General features: G+C 38.9%; 1 protein-coding gene across 5 annotated transcripts in view; it reads right to left on the bottom strand.

Moving 5' to 3' along the window:
* The window catches only part of znf618 (zinc finger protein 618), a 59582-nt gene that overhangs the window by 27845 nt on the left and 14541 nt on the right, over nt 1-17196 (bottom strand). For 4 of the 5 annotated variants that reach the window (XM_036580674.1, XM_036580673.1, XM_036580672.1 and 1 more), the window contains exons 2-3: nt 3444-3720; nt 1549-1626 (exon numbers count right to left, since the gene is read on the bottom strand). In XM_036580674.1, the coding sequence (XP_036436567.1) occupies nt 1549-1626; nt 3444-3687 (322 nt within the window). In that variant the 5' untranslated portion in view covers nt 3688-3720. Of the gene's footprint in view, nt 1-1548; nt 1627-3443; nt 3774-17196 lie in introns of all 5 variants that reach the window. The other variant, XM_036580671.1, reaches the window with a different exon arrangement.

Raw genomic sequence — 17196 nt, forward strand, 5'->3', positions numbered from 1 at the left:
TAGTCTTAACTTCAGGTTGTGAAATATCAGATTTATTAAAAAAAGGAAGCAGTAACAGACTGTGGCCTTCATTAATACAGAGACTGATGTGTACTGAATAAAGATGGAAGGATTTGAGGCAAAAGAACTGAGAGCCATCTGTTATTTCTGGCCAGACGTTTTGGATTAACAGTAAAACAAAAATCAAAAGATAAAAGTTAAGGGGAAGTGGTTCCAGATACTGCCACGCATGCTTAAGTCATGACAAGACACTTTGAGGAGGGTTTATCTTTGTGTGATCTGTCCATAAAACTTAGTTTCAGAACTTTTCTGGCTCATCGGCGCAACTTTCTTCCATGGTATCGCTGCCTTTCTGCTCTTCTTGAAGTCTTTATTCTGTATTAGAAGTTCTGTTTTCTGTAAACGGCAGACTGGCTCTGCACGCTGGACGCTGTTGGGGATTTTATATACAGCATGTTTTCTCTGGTCATGTTTCTATTATTACTTTCAATTCTTTTCCTTGGTTGACCATAACGTTACTCGTTGCAAAGTATACCCCGATCAGGTATAACATTATGACCACATCCTGTCCTTCAGTGGTCAGGACCCCCATGGACCCTCACAGAATAGGTACTATTTGGGTGGTGGATCATTCTCAGCACTGCAGTAACACTGACGTGGTGGTGGTGTGTTAGTGTGGGTTATGCTGGTCTGAGTGGATCAGACACAGCAGTGCTGCTGGAGTTTTTAAACACCTCAGTGTCGCTGCTGGACTGAGAATAGTCCACCAACCAAAAATAGCCAGCCAATAGCGTCCTGTGACCACTGATGAAGGACTAGAGGATGACCAACACAAACTGTGCAGCAGCAGATGAGCTATCGTCTCTGACTTTACATCTACAAGGTGGACCAACAAGGTAGGAGTGTCTAATAGAGTGGACAGTGAGTGGACACAGTGTTTAAAAACTGATCCACTCAGACCAGCACAACACACACTAACACACCACCACCACATCAGTGTTACTGCAGTGCTGAGAATGATCCACCACCCAAATAGTACCTGCTCTGTGAGGGTCCATGGGGGTCCTGACCACTGAAGAACAGGGTAAAAGAGGGCTAACAAAGTATGCAGAGAAACAGATGGACTACAGTCTGTAACTGTAGAACTACAAAGTGCACCTATATAGTAAGTGGAGCTGATAAAATGGACAATGAGTGTAGAAACAAGGACATAATGTTATGCCTGATCGGTGCAAATATCATTTTTCTCCCCTTTTCTATTTTTTTTTTCATTTTAAGTGACTGATTTATCCACGTCCAACTTCTCTGCTGTGGTTCTGACTGATCTTTTTAAACTGCTTAAGTCATACACACAACAGCAATAAAACCACTGACTCTGTGACCTCAAAAACAATGGCGGTAAATGTGAACCGGACAAAGCTTACTCGAAAATAATCCCCAAACAGCACTGCTGCTTTTTTAGGGAAGCAGCCCCTGAGGGGACGGTGCTTTAGAAAATGAGCTGCTTCTTGGAACAGCGCTTTATGTGGAAGTTCACTCTGACTGTACCTCTGTGGGCGCGGACGTGAGTCTGAAAGCAGTTGTAATACTTGTACTTCTTTCCGCATATTCCACAGATGTAGGAGCCTGTGTAGAAAAACAGAACAGCCTTCTGAAAAAACAGCAACACCACACTGCAATGAGCTGATACACGCCTGTTATCTGAATATATGGCTATTTGGAGTCATTCACAAAAGGCTTGTGGTCGTTTTTCAGTTTTTGTCGTAATTCGAAAATGCCTGTTGCCCTTTACGTTGTGTGTGAATTTCATGAAGAATGGACCAAAAGAAACGACCCAAAATGACTTGGAAAAACGTCTGGTTCCATTGACTTACATTAAAAGTAAAGCATGTTTTTTCCTTCTCCTGTAAAATGATCATTTTGGAGATACGAGGTTTTCTTCTGACAACAGCGATATGACTTATTTAATAAAAACAAAGAAAACAAAAACATACAGAAACACATTCTCATGCAGATTTATTACAGTTTTTAAACATTCATTTTTATTATTGCTTAGTTTTTCATTTTAGTTTAATTTTAGCTAGTTTTAAGTGTGCATTAATAGTTTGTCTTGACTTTATTTGTATGTAGGCTACAGTATGTGCTGTGAAATGAAAACGTCCGCAACAACAAAGTGGGGTTGGTAATTCAAGGCAACAAATTGGGTCATTTTTAGTCATTCGCTCCACTTTGGCACTGTTTTTTGTGATTTCATTTAAAAAAACCTGAGGCTACAGACGGCGTTCAGCGTATCCGCAGGAACTTTCCGTTCTGCTTCTGTCGTTTTGCTGTATTTTGCGTATCAAGTGAGATGTTTTTTTCCCCTCCAAGTGTTCTCAACCTTGTAGTGGAGAAGTGTTTGGTGTCTAACCTCCTCTGGATACGTGTAGTGAGTTAATATTACAACCGTCTCTAAACGTTCCTCACAGAAACTGTGAAACAGCTGCAAATGGTCAAAATTCTTACTGTTGATCTGATGCTGCTTAAACTGTTTGAACAGCATTTTAAATCACTATGATGAAGTTCATCATATGATGAACACGGTGATGAGACATTTTATAAGACCGTCATTTTTATTTTTTCAAACAGTTTTTTTAAAGCAGTTAAGGAGCGATTTTTTTTTTTTCACTACTTGTTTTAGTTAACTATAATAACCCTGGTCTCTGATGGCCGCAACTCAGCAGAGGCGTAAATAGAAATATTCTGACCAAAAAGAGGACAAATGAGTTATGGTTTTCTAGAATAATTGTTAGTAGTAGAAACCGAAAACTTCTCATGGTGTGTGTGAGTGTATATGGGGAACCAGCCTTGCTAAGATTGCCGGTTCGATCCCCTGAACCGACAGTACGTGACTGAGGTGCCCTTTAGCAAGGCACCTAACCCCCAACTGCTCCCCGGGCGCTGCGGATAGGGCTGCCCACCACTCCGGGCAAGTGTGCTCACTGCCAGTGTGTTTCACTGCATGGATGGCTTAGATTGTGGTGAAATTTCCCCATTGCGGGACTAATAAGGGTCACTTAATCTATGCATATTATATATATATATATATATACACACATACATACACCCACACGTACGTTTATTAGCTTTAGTAGCCTGTTTTTTCCCGAACAGCCTTTCAGTTTAAATGTTTATTTTATTTTTATATTCATGCACATAGTGAATGGTTTTTTAGTAATTTTATAACAATTTCATACGTATTTTGGTCAGATGTACACTATTTTAATAATAATTAATCACTTCATCGTCGTGATATCAACTTTTTTGAACACTGTATTTTTGGTCCATATTGCGCAGCCTTTGTGACTGTTGATATACGTCCTCATTGAGAGACACTATCCGTTTAAAAATATGGTTATTCGAAGAGTAAAACTCCTGTGCCTAGTTGTTCAGAGGACCCTCACCTTGTGCTTGGGAGTTGCGAGATCCGCCGATGACCACGCAGATTTCGGCCGGCAAGTTGGCCTCGGTGGCTTTGCCGTTGCTGGGTGGGCTGCTGGCCGTGGGACGAGGCTCCGCCTTGACCGAAGCGGCCGTGGCCTTTGGGGAGGTGGTGGGGGCCGTCTGAGTGGGGGTCGTCTCCGTAGGGACAGCGGCCCCGTCCCCTTGATCCCGGCTGGGGGTCGGGACCTCCTGATTGCTGCTCATCGCTCTGCTTCAGTTCAGCCACGACTACACAGGCTGCACACAGGGACAAACAGACCAATGCAGATTTGACACACTTGCTATGAGACCTAAAAAGCAGATAAGAAACAAACGCATGAGCTCAGCAGGGCTGTACAATATATGGCTTGTTACTCATTACTGGCCTTTGCAATACTAATATTGCAGAACACTGCAATACGCAAATGAGTTTACTGTGTGCTGTGACCATTCAGACTAATAATGCACTAAAATGAACAGAATTATCCAAACCACAAGTCTGGACACAAAAATTAAATCAAAAGCTAAAAAATATGACAACAATTTAGGGTTCTCATAAAATACACCTACTAAAATGGCTGTAGCACTTAGGCCAGGGGTCTTTAATTAAAATTCAATAAGGTCCAGTTAGAGAAAATATCCTCAAGCAAAAGTCCAGAACATCATAATGTCTAACTTGATTCAGTGCCATATACTGTTTAGTGAAGTAGCCTAGTAGTTATATCAACATCTTATACAGTCAACAACTGAATATCAAATCAAATAAAGTACAATTCAGTCATATTTCAAGATTTATTGTCAGTTTTCTCTTTTTAGATCACGTCATGTGAAATAACCTCCCTCTGACTCACTTTCTTCCCCGACTGCTGTTTCTCGCCTCGTCCCTCCCCTGTGTGTGCGTCACTCACTCGAGTCTCAGTGCTCATCGTAATGCACAGATCTGATTGGCTGAGTAGCATCACGTGTGATGTTTACAATGCATGCGCTTGGTCTGTGAGTCTCCCGGGCTGCTAAAGCCGTACAGTAAAGGCTAGAAAAGCTAGGCCGATTAAAACGGGACCACCCCATCAGAATTAAATAATTCTCCATAGTTTATCGGTTATAGGTCCAGGTTCGCATAGGACAGCATCTGGGTCTGGACTCGGACCGTGGTCCGCCTATTAGTGACCTCTGATGTAGGCTATAGCATGAGTCGCAAATCCAAATGTCCTCAACAACAGAAAACGGTTGATGATTCAAGGCAATGAATTCCACTGTTTTTTAGTTACTCTCTACACTGTCGTTTGTGATTCTTTTTCAGAGACTTTTTCTTTTTCAGGGACTTTTCTTTCTTTTTCTTTTGGTTGTTTCGCTGTATTTTACATATTGATTTGTTGGATGTTGGAATAAATACAAATGTCTTATCCACGTTTCTCACAGAAACTGAAGTGGTCGCACACGGCCAACATTTTCACTGTTGATCTGTTGCTGCTCGAACTGTTTGAACAGTGTTTTTGAATCACTATTTTTCATTTTTATTAAAATAATTATCAAAGTTTTCACTTCAACGGAGACCTCTTTTATTGTCAGTCAAAACTTGCAGCCATTTTTCTCTTTCGGGCGAAAACAGAGTGCCACTTCTGACCATTTTTGGCGCATCCCTAATCCTGACTACACAACATCACAGATGACCACGCCAAGTTCTTGTGGGTGACTGTTGGCATCAAGACATTATCCTTCCAAAAACACTGCAAGGTACGTTGTAACCCCAACAGGTAGTGACGTAAATCTCACTATGATATCTCATCCTTATCATGCAGCTCTAGTGCATCTCTCAATCTATAATGTAAAACGAAAAGACAGGTCTGTTCTGCCACAGCTACACAAGGCAATTACTGGCAAACACAAGACTCTCTATCGACACGTTGGCCGCAAGACCTAGAGAGAAAATAAATAAATAAAGAAACACATTTAATACACTGGAAGAAGATGAAGACGGGCTCTCTGAGCGCCACACTCATAAAGAGCAAGGCAGCTGTGCCAAGAGCAAATGACAAGAATCAGCAAGTATATTGTACCTTTTCTATGGCTGCATTCAGACATGCACTGAAGTCGACACCCAGGGCTACTGAACCAGCACAATGACACAATATAAACCAAATACAAAGCACTTTACAGTTACACTTAGTGTTTGGCAGGTTCTCTTCTCCAGAACAACTTACAGAAAGTGCTTTGCTGTCTATTTGAAAAACCCATCTATATCGTCCAAGTTGTATCCGAACCTTGTAACCTCTTTATTTGTTTACTTATTCACTCTCTTTGAAACGCTAGCTGCCTTTCAGACTACGTGGGGATACGGTGCACTGAAGTCCTTCTCCTTGTACCATTTTGGAGATGCACGGCTTTTCTTGTTGTTTCAGAGACGATATGCTACTGCAAAAAGGGCAGAGTCTAAGGCTGCGTTCACATTACCAGGCTGAAGTGGCACAAATCAGATTTTTTGCCCTAATGTGACTCAGATCTGATGTTTTCAGAGCTGTGTGGAAACGCAAATCTGATCTTTTCAAATCTGACCTGAGCCACTTTCATATGTGGTCCTATATTGGATATGAATCCGATTCATGGCCACGCGACCTTAATCTGACGCTCAGATCGGAATTCATGTGCTTTTTTCAGATCTGATTTGAAAAAATCTGATCTTTTCAAATTCGACCTGAGCCACTTTCACGGATACATAACCTAGATCGGTTATGTATCCGAATCGTGGCCATGCTGCCTTAATCTACGTTCACATTACAAGCCTCATTGCTTAAATCCGATCTCTCTGACACGATGGTTCACATTCGTTTAGGTAAGCGATTCAAATCTGTCATTAATGTGACGAACCGGCGTCCTGAAATGACCCTCATGCGCTCATCCTACTCAGTAACGTCACGTGAATGAATCACGATCATCATCAGCACAAACTAACGAGCAGAACGAGCTTCGCTGAGAAGATAATTAACTCTGATCAGCTCTCAGCTTCATTATTAGAGCGAGACGAAGGAGAAAAAGGTGAGATGAGCTGCTTTTCCACCATTTACAGGCTTTAACTTCTGTTCAGCGCTGTTGCCATGGTAACGCTGAATGATGGTCACGCGCAGTGGGAAAAAAGCACGAATTCCGTTCTGAGCGTCACATTAAGGTCGCATGGCCACGAATCGGATACGTATCTGATCTAGAACCACAAAATCAAAGTGACTCAGGTCGGAATTGAAAAGAGCAGATTTGTGTGTCCACACAGCCCTGAAAACATCAGATCTGAGTCACGTTAAAATCAGACTTGTGCCACTTCAGCCTGGTAAAGTGAACGTAACCTTAATGCCTTAAATTGGATTTGAGCAATGAGGCTTGTAACGTGAACGCAGCCTATAGACGCATTGTGATTAGTATGACTTCCTTGCTGTCTTCAATGTTGTGTTTCCAAAGTTGTTTATACTTGCACAGCAAATGTTTGCTTATGCTAACTAATGCACAGAGTTTAACATAAAGGGCTCTGGTTAAAGCAAAATAATCTGTATAGATACTGGTTTAACAAACATTCACTGTGGCAAGACTACAATCAAACTAAAATTCGATATTTAACTAATCAGTGCTGCACTGATACCGTATTGTTATAGTAATGTTGATTTGGTGTAAGAACAGCCTTTAGCCTTGATTCAGCCTTTAGAATAGCAGCCCATTAAGTGGGCTACTAGCCCCGCCTGCGGTGAGCCTCCGCTGGTCAGTTGCATCGTGCGCGATGGGGTCTCGCGGCCTGTTGCTTCAATCAAGCTGGAAAAACCTATGAAAGTCGCAGCTACTGAGTGTGAATGACTAACATTTACTGAACTCCAGCGGAGTCTGACGCTCGGAGAGGCAAGTGTGAATAAACAGGATGCACATATGAGGCAAAATGACTTCAGAAATTTGGATGTGAAATAACATTTAGCACAATTTATTGTCGTTCTAGAGAAGCTGCAGGGTGACTACATGAACGCGCCACAGGTTTAATGTGTATATTGTTCATCTCTGTTTTTAACTATTTTGCACAATACAAACATTTTAACATGAAATAAGATGTTATGATTCTTATTACTAACTATATTAGGGTAAATACTATTTATATAGAGTTAAGAAACAAAAGGTTTTTGTAAGCATCTAATATATATGATCCAGCAAGTAAATGCCAAGTTGAGTATGTTTTATTTGTGACACAGATTTTAAAAAATGTGAATGCATATATATTAGTAGGTTTAGTAAAATAAAGATGGGTTGGGCTGAATTGTTATCTAAACTGCACGAACACATTATACCTGTTTTTTTTTGCTAGTGCACCAACACTCAAAGACTTGCTCGACCGAAGAGAAAAGAAAACCAGCAAGATGGCTGCACAAGCGGCCGAAGAAACCCACAATTTGAGTATTTTCGCTGTTAAAAAAATTAAACAACCATTGTATTATTAATTTAACCTCTTGTTGTCCAGGGTATATTTTTCAAATCGTAAGGCAAATTATTCAGTAACTGCATGAAATAAATGCAAATATTTATTTTATTTTTTTTTACAAAAGCTCCCCTCAAATTAACAGAATGTGTTTTATGATCACACATATTTCTATATGCTTACAATTTACTGCTGAAAGCCAAAAATCTTAGACGCTCTTTGTATTTTCTTATAAAAATAATGTTTACACAGCAGATCCCTGAAGAGATGCCATCCGTTTATAGTTCAGCTTCTTTTATTATAAGGGTTTCAAATTACATCACCCATCTATTTGACTGGAAGGAAGACAGTTACAGCTCTCATACGACCCCCACCTTTTGAATGCAGCTTATGAAATATGAAAGTTGAAGATTATGACGAAGTGCATTTTGGAACCACCGGTGGTCTCAAGGAGTTTAAGAGGTTAATTAATAATTATTGTTTCAATTAATTAATTTTATATCGTTTCAATGTATTATGCTCCTTTTCTAAATAAGAAGCATTAAAAATAGATTAATAGCTAAGTAATATCTTTAGTAGTATGCTAATATCTCAGTAGCTAGCTACCTAAATTTCCCGTTTCACCTTAAATAGTCAGTCCTGACGCCTGAAACGGCAGAATGTAACTGCTGCTCCATTTAAGGTGGAACAGAAAACTTGAACGGGACGCTGGCGAAAAGTTGACTTCAGCTTCAGACCACTGAAGAACTGGTGGTGGGTGATAATAAAATTATGGGATTTTTGCCAACGTACTTTAAAGCTTATTCGCCAACTTGACAACAGCTTCAAAAGAATGGATTTTGGAAAGTACAGATTCTACACTTTCAATCCAAACCACATGATTTGAATCTGATGAGTTACTGTTTGCATGTAAAGTTTTGTTCTGCAAAAAGAAAAAACATCCTTTATATTATTGCCATGTTTTTGTCACTTTTTAATCAAAATAAGTACAGACTGAAATCCAAATGCAACTTGAATATAAAAGCAATTCATTGTGTAACAATGTAATAATGATGCAATTACATAATTACACTTAAACAGCATAGAAACATGACAGCAATGACTCTCAAGCAGGGTTTAGAAGACAAAGAGTATGTGCTCCGTTAAAACTTGAATGGAGGTAATAGGTATGGAATGCAACATAAGGCAGTTCAGGCCCCCGTTTAGGGGAATTCCACTAAAATTTCTGCACAATTAAATGGTTAAGACGAAAACAGTCATTCAGAGTGGTTTGGTGTGAAATGCTCTGTTCTAGAGAAACTTAGAGAGTCAGAATTGTTCAGTGGTGGTGATAGGAACCAGACGTCCACCTCTAAAAGCTCCCTCACAGAAAGTTATTACATAAAACAGTGATTAATTTGCTGCATGATTCCTGAAACATTATGTTTTATAGCAGTTTTGAGAAGATCTTGGCCCTTGAATCCTGTTCATGGCAGAGAGATACATTCAGGATGTTGTGAGACAAAATAGCTCCAAATAAAAACATTTTTTTCTATTTTACCGCCATTAATATTCCATATAAAACTCAGAAGACATGTGTGGGTTCACTGGTGGTTTTGGATAGTAAATAAAATGGCTATATTTGTGTTGTAGTCATGGTGACCCCTGGTTCCTATCACCACCACTGTAAAGAAATCTCTACGAAGTCCCTACAAATCAACCATTTCAGACCAAACCACTCTGAAAGACCTCTCAATCAATGAACTATGCGGAAAATTTGGAAAAAAATGGTGGAACAACCCTTTTAAGGGAATAGAGTCCATGTAAATTCATCTGAAGTGATGAAAAATGTTAGCAGCCCTCAGATTAAGCATGACTTGGCCTCTCCAGCCAGAGACGGCGAAGACGTTCTATTTTTATCCCACTTAAAATTCTAGAAAATGATAAATGTGGAATAACCAGAGTGAGCGGACAACGTCCCCCGCACAAAAGCAAGGACGGGTCATCCTTGAAGTGTGTAAAAGATGGGGGGGAAGAAAAGCACTGTGTGTTTCAACTGTACTGTTGCCTAAACACCTGGCATTCGTCCAACCAGCCATGAGTTTTATGTGAGTGTTTTGGTTTCAGTCTTATGAAAGCCAGAGCCGAAAGAAAGGAAAGAGCTGCCTGTTGGAGAACCTGGGGCTACAGAGCCTGGGACCCCATTATGAAAATTAGGACGCCCCAGATGATCTCCTGTCCTTCAGGTCGCCTGACAAAATATTTTGAAACTGCTCTTCAGAGACTGAAAATACATGGAATTCTATATTAGCCAGCCACGAGTAACACATACGCTTTCAAGCACACCGCTGGGAATACAGTGCGGGCCATCAACACAAAATGGTCGGCCTTAAAATGGTAAATACACCATTTTCCCATTCAAGCACTGCATTAGAACACACGGGTGGAATTTAGAGAGCACGCTGCAGGAAAACGCTGACAGCACGCAGCTCCTCGCACTTCACAGAGGAAATTATATGCTGCAAATCTGTGCCGGCTGCTATTTCACATCAAAACTTCTGCAGTTGCCTTTGGTGAAACTGCATCGCTCATCGCAGGACGGAAAATGGCGACACCTCGCACGCCAAATGAGCTGTCAGCCTAAATTTCAGAGGGAGGATGTATTTCAGTGATTTGACCCACTTCTGAAATTATTCGAATAAATTTGCAGTGGCGAGAGGAGCTTTTTTCCCCTCTTTACCAGCACTAGATCACGGACCATTGTGTGCACAGAAGCAGGAGTCGACACTGCCTACTGCCTGCTGCCCCGAGCCCCTGACCACAACACTTTACATTTCTCCCATTAAAAATGCTGGAGCCCACGTGGCCACTTGCCTCGGAGATTTTACTGCATCGTTTGTCCTTTTTAAGCACCCTGTTTGGAAACAGAACTGATCAGACAAATCAGATTTCCACACGTTTCATTAACTTTAGCCACCGTGGCAGCTAAAGTGGTGATGTGGTGATCGTGGTGGTCAATGCTACGGAGCTGATCCGCCGAGAGTCACAGATGTTGTTCCACTGGCTAATATTACTGTATGAAATAAGATCTTAAATAAAATGAGAACGTTTAATGGAGATTAACTGTGAAATGATTTATTCTAAGTAATTCTGGACGTACGTTTGGGCCATTTATCCTGAAACTGACAGTGTAAAGGGCAGCAGCCCATTTTAAATTGAGTAAAAAGTGAAAAATGAAAAGTCGGCGATGCAGGGTTTTGTTCTAACGTCAGTGATGAGTGTGTGAAGGGTTTTGTTCCAAAATGTTAAGTCCAGTATTGAGAATTTGCCACAGAGAACCACTGCTATATTAGGAATAATACCACCGTAATTAAAGAAATAAAAACGTTGTTTATTTTTTTACACTAGGTTTGCGAAAATTTAGTACAATAAAATTAATTCGTGTTATACATGTAAAATGTACACACGTGGAAAAAAATGTATATAAATATAAACAGACTATATATGTAATTACTAAATTACTACATTCACACACACACACACACACACACACACACACACACACACACACACACACGGCAGGGCAGACCACCACAATCACCACCACAACATGGCTGTTTTTCCTGATACTTAAGAAATGTTCTGAACTGTAAATAGTACATATATTCCAGAAACCTGTTTCCATTACTGTGGCCACAACTTCATTTTGGCTGAAAGATTAACTTGCCTCGGTGGTCCGAGTTCATATCTGTCTACTGCATGCAAGGAAACCTGCTGACAAAATCTGGTTGCTGGTCTTAGCTGCAGCTGCTCTGATGAACAGTGGCCAGGCCTGGACGCCCGTTAATACATTGTGTAAGCTTCTTTAGGAGAGCAGCACAGCACCCAGTTGGCAACAAACTCAATACTAACTACAGCCTGAGCAGGAATAGCTAATTGCAACACTGTCATGGTGAAAAGATCCATCAGACTTCTTTCCAGCAGAGGACTGGAAATGATAAGTCGAGCTGCTCCAGTTTTCTTGCACCAGAAATACTTCGCTGGCCTGCATTCAATTACTGCAGCGCCGTCTACAACCGACAATTTGAAAAAGCAATAACGTAAAAACATATTGGAGGGGGGGAAATTTTTCCCCCCCAACTCTCCATTTTTTCCATTAACTGAGATGGCTGAAAAAACAGAAATGTCAGGCCTTAAAATTCCATCCAAATGAGTGGGCAACGCAATAAAGCCTTTTCAATTTATATGCTAATGTTCCCTGAATTAAAATTTAATAACTGGGAGCTATTGAAAAGCAGACTTGAATTATATGAAAATAAATCCTGAAAGAGCGGTCTAAAATTAGAAATTCAGGGCAGCGTCCCTGCCTGCTGCTAAGCCCTGGTATGCACAAGATTAAATTTTTTTTTCCCCCCTCCTTCTTTTTTTTTTGATGCAAATCAAAATTGCTGGAGATAGAGCTAGCAAATCTGTTCCATTGTCGTTTATGGAATCATTAAACCAAAAGGTCTGTGCACACATAAAAATACCAAACTAAATTACAGCTAGTCACGTGACGTCTGGATCTAGCAGACCTACATAAAACTACCCTGAAAGGCAAAAAAAAAAATATATATATTAAAAAAACCTGTTTTTCTCCACTTACCTCCCTTTACACAAACCAGCAAACCAACAACACGCTCAGAAATACTCACTGCACTACAAGCAATGAGAAACATTTAGCTTTTGTTATAAGACGACTTTAACTTTAACGTTACCTGTTCTCTGGGGTGGATATTGTTTAAAACAATACATCCCTGTTGTTGGAACAAAACCTTGTATCTCCAAAATGGTAACTTAAATAAAATAAGAACTTTTAATGGAGGTTAATTGTGAAATAATTTATTCTGAGTAATTCTGGACGTACATTTGGATGTTTTAATTTCACAGCACATGCTGTAATCATTTTAGTAAGTTTATTTTATGAGCACTTTCAATTAATATTATTAAAATAAAAACTAAAACTGAATCTAAATCAAAACTAAAAATGAACAAAAAATAAAAACAAGACAAACTATTAATGCACACTTAAAACTAGCTGAAATTCAACCAAAATGAATAAGTGATAACAAAAATGAACCTTTCAAAACTGTAATAAACCTGTTTGAGACTCTGTATCTTTGTATGTTTTTGTTTTGTTTGTTGTTTGTTTTTATTAAATAAGTTATTCGCTGTTGTCGGAAGAAAACCTCATATCTCCAAAATGGTAACTTTATAGGAGACGGAAAAAACATACTTTACTTTTAATGTAATTCAATGGAACCAGACTTTTCCGCCCCCCCAAGTAATTTTTTGGGCCGTTTCTTTTGGTCCATTCGTCACGAAATTTTGACACGAAGTAAAGAGCAACAGGCATTTTCATTTTTTTTACTCCACTTACCTCCCTTTACACAAACCAGCAAACCAACAACATGCTCGGAAATACTCACTGCACTACAAGCAATGAGAAACATTTAGCTTCTGTTATCTGAACACTTTTAATGTCTGAATATAGAAACATATTCAGAGTCTTTAACAGAAGAACAAACAAAAATAAGCAAAACACAACACTTTCCTGCAAGGAACTATTCATAGGTTTCAGTTTCACCACTCCCTTTCATTTCTGGGCACAAATAGATTCCGCATCATGGCCATCTGAACACCATCAACAGCAGTGTGAAGAGAGTACGTGCAAATGGTTTGGGATTCTAACACACAGACACGGATATTCAAACTCATTTCTGCACCGTTTTTCTTAATTAAGATTTGAAATAAGGCATGTACGGCTGGAAATTAAGAAATATGTTGTGTTTTCTGTGGTTTATAATGTGATTTTACTGCCTTTTTACTTATTTTAACTGACTTGGACTGAAACGACTACAATCCTTTTGCTTTGAGTGACTCTATTCTTAACGTTTATTAACTATGTGTAATATAAACCAGTACCTCATGTGCATTACTCCATGTGAATTTCGGGCAAAATATACTTACAGTGCAAATATCTTAGCTTTTATTTATTTATTAAACAAGGTTAATTACTTGTTAATTCTCTTCTTGTTGGTGCCGTCAGGACAAAACCTTGTATCTCCATTTTTGCCGTTTTTCAGTTTTTGACATAATTTGAAAATGCCTGTTATCCTATACATTGTGTGTAAATTTCATGATGATTGGCCCAAAAGAAATGGCCCAAAATGACTTGGAAAAAATTCTGGTTCCATTGACTTACATTATAAGTAAAGTATGTTTTTTCCTTCTCCTGTAAAGTTACCATTTTGGAGATACAAGGTTTTCTTCTGACAACAGTGATTTGTTTTATTGAAATAAACATTACTGAACATTCAATTTTGTCACTCCAAGTACAATAACAACACTACCAAAACTTTACTGAATGTTTCAGCAGTGACTGTTTCTGGTAGGGACAATTTTAGCTCATTTTGATCAGAACGCAAAAACACAGCCAGTACTATAATGAAAATACAAACATTTACTTAATCGCAGAAAACGTGTTTCGGTAGTGACGATTCTTAATATTTCACACTGAGGAACAGGGATGCAGTCTCACTTCCTGCTCTAAAATGCAGGGGCGTGGCTAAAATAAGGCTCCACCTACAGACTAAAACTTTTGGAAATGACATGAAATCATGGGACAGCAGTTTTTTTACTTTTTTTTAATTAAAACCTTTCTATATATATATATATATATATATATATATATATATATATATATATATATAAAAAATTATAATATTTCTTTTAAATCTAAACCTTTCAACTTTCTTTTTTTTTCCCTTAAATCTTAAAAAAAATTAAGTGAAATTTGTTAGCTTATTACTGTCTCTGTAAATGTTTTGGGTTTACACAGACCATATCATAACCCTTATAAATATGTATGTAAATATCCATAGTTTGAAATAATTTGATTAAAAAAGTCCATATATAAACAAATGGGACAAAATATACTTGGGTGTAGAGCGTATATTTTATCTCTAGTGTGTTTAACATGTTTTTTATTCTGATTTTTTCTAACAGATGTGCACACACTTGTTTAGAGGAACAGGAAAACTCAAAAGCAATTCCACTTATTTAGCTCACAATAACTATGCCATAAAACCACAACACATATTAGCCAAACCAAAAATGAACCAGCTGATCGCACATCAGGAGTGAATATATCAGACAATTCCTTCTGCACATCTCTACTCAAAGCTTCATTCTCAGTTTAAAATCATTAGAAGCGATCAAACGAGAAGCCCTGCACAGCCTAAAAACCCTGCTGAGGAACATAAGGAATTGAGGAAAGTAGAAAAAGATTAACTGCCAAAATGTTTGACAATCTTCTGTTTGAGGTTAACAAGACACCCACATATGCACGTCGCAGCATGTTGGCTATAGACATCAACAGCCTCCTTATAGATGCACTGCCAAAGTAAAACTGCAACCTATATCTTCATTCCGTCAACAAAATTCCTTCCATTTTCTGCATCTTTGCGTAAATTCACCAAACTGTGAAGTATGTGAAATAAGAGATCGAGGCGGATCTGGGGAAATTACTGGGTGCAGGTTAAAACAAGTGCGCTGCTAAAATTACAGCAAACTTGTTTGTCAAAAGGAACTAAAGGAGTAGTTAAAAACAAAAGGCCATAGAGGGCGTTGACACCTTAAACTCCTACATAATCTGGCTTATTATTCAATAACTACTTGTAACAAAGTAAACTGGCTGAGTTATTCTTTAGTTATAGAACTGGGCCTCTTTTCAGAGGTTTCAAAGTTGGAATGGGAATGGGGGTGGAATGGGAATTCCTGTGGGGGTTATAATGTGAAATGGGTCATTGTAGAAAAACTTAACGACTCAAAAGTGGTGATAGGAACCAGACGTCGAAATCTCTACAGCACAAATATAGCCACTCTACTCACTATCCAAAACCACCAGTGAACCTACAGGAGTTTTTATATGTAATGTTGATGGTACATCTGAAATAATACATTTTCTCTGGGATGTATTTTGCCTCACAACGTTCTGAATGTATCTCTCCACCCTGAACAAATATACATCGCTGTTGTCGGATCAAAACCTCATATCTCCAAAATGGTAACTTTACAGGAGAAGGAAAAAACATACTTTACTTATAATGTAAGTCAATGGAACCAGACTTTTTTCCAAGTCATTTTGGGCCGTTTCTTTTAGTCCATTCATCGTGAAATTTTGAAGCAAAAACTGTAAAAATGACAAAAATGGAGGTACAAGGTTTTGTTCCGACAGCAGCGACATGTTTTTTTGCCAAAACCATTTCAAAATTATCACAAAACTCACCAGACCGCATATTTGAAATCATTCAGTGTAATATCTTTCTGTGAGGGAGCTTTCAGAGACACGTCACACGTCTGGTTCCCATCACCACCACTGTAAACAATACTGACTTTCTCTAGAATGGAGTGTTTCCCACCACTTTCAACGATGATTGAATTACAGAGAAATTTGGAAAATGTAGTGGAATTCCCCTTTAACAAGCCACACTTAACTGTCATTTACAACACAGTGACTATAAGGATACAGCCAATCAGCCAGTGAACTGTGCAGGCCTGAATAACCTTATTGTTCCATAAAAAGTGATGAATTGCCCTGGGTTTAGAGAGATTTGGAGATAGTACCACCGACTACAGTATCGCAGGGTATCTGATGGTACTTTTGTAAGTTCCTCAAACTTAATCTTAATCCTCTGAACTCAATGTTCATCCTCTGGCACAACGGCGATCTGTTACGGCCGATAGCAACAGCTGCTAAGCTGCAAGAGGAGGATAACTGATAATGACAGCCTTCACAAAAGGCCTATTAGCTGATGTGCCATGACTAAACGCACTGATAGTCAAATTCTACCCTCAATACATAAAAGATAATTGCGAGCAAGAACAGACAACCAGTATCAACACTACTAAACAGGGCTGCACAATTAATTGATTTTAATAACAAAAATGATTCCTGCCCATAACAATGAACTGCAATACCAGTGTTCTTAGCTAAAGTTAGCTAACTGGCTAATGTAAGCTATCAGCTTTTATTGACTCTGGAGGATTGAATCGCATCATTATGACAGTTTTGGGTTTTTAGCAAAAAATGTGTAGCGTAATTTGTTTTTCTATGTGGACATAAATCCTTTTCTATGCATAATGTGGTGGCCTATGAACCTCTTATTGGCCAGGGTATATTTTGGTTTTCCCCGTCTGAAATTACATGACCAAATCATAAGACAAATTATTCAGTAACTGCATAAATGTAAATTTTTATTTTTTTTTATAAA

This window comes from Colossoma macropomum, unplaced genomic scaffold (assembly GCF_904425465.1).
Source record: "Colossoma macropomum unplaced genomic scaffold, Colossoma_macropomum, whole genome shotgun sequence".
Taxonomy (NCBI): domain Eukaryota; kingdom Metazoa; phylum Chordata; class Actinopteri; order Characiformes; family Serrasalmidae; genus Colossoma; species Colossoma macropomum.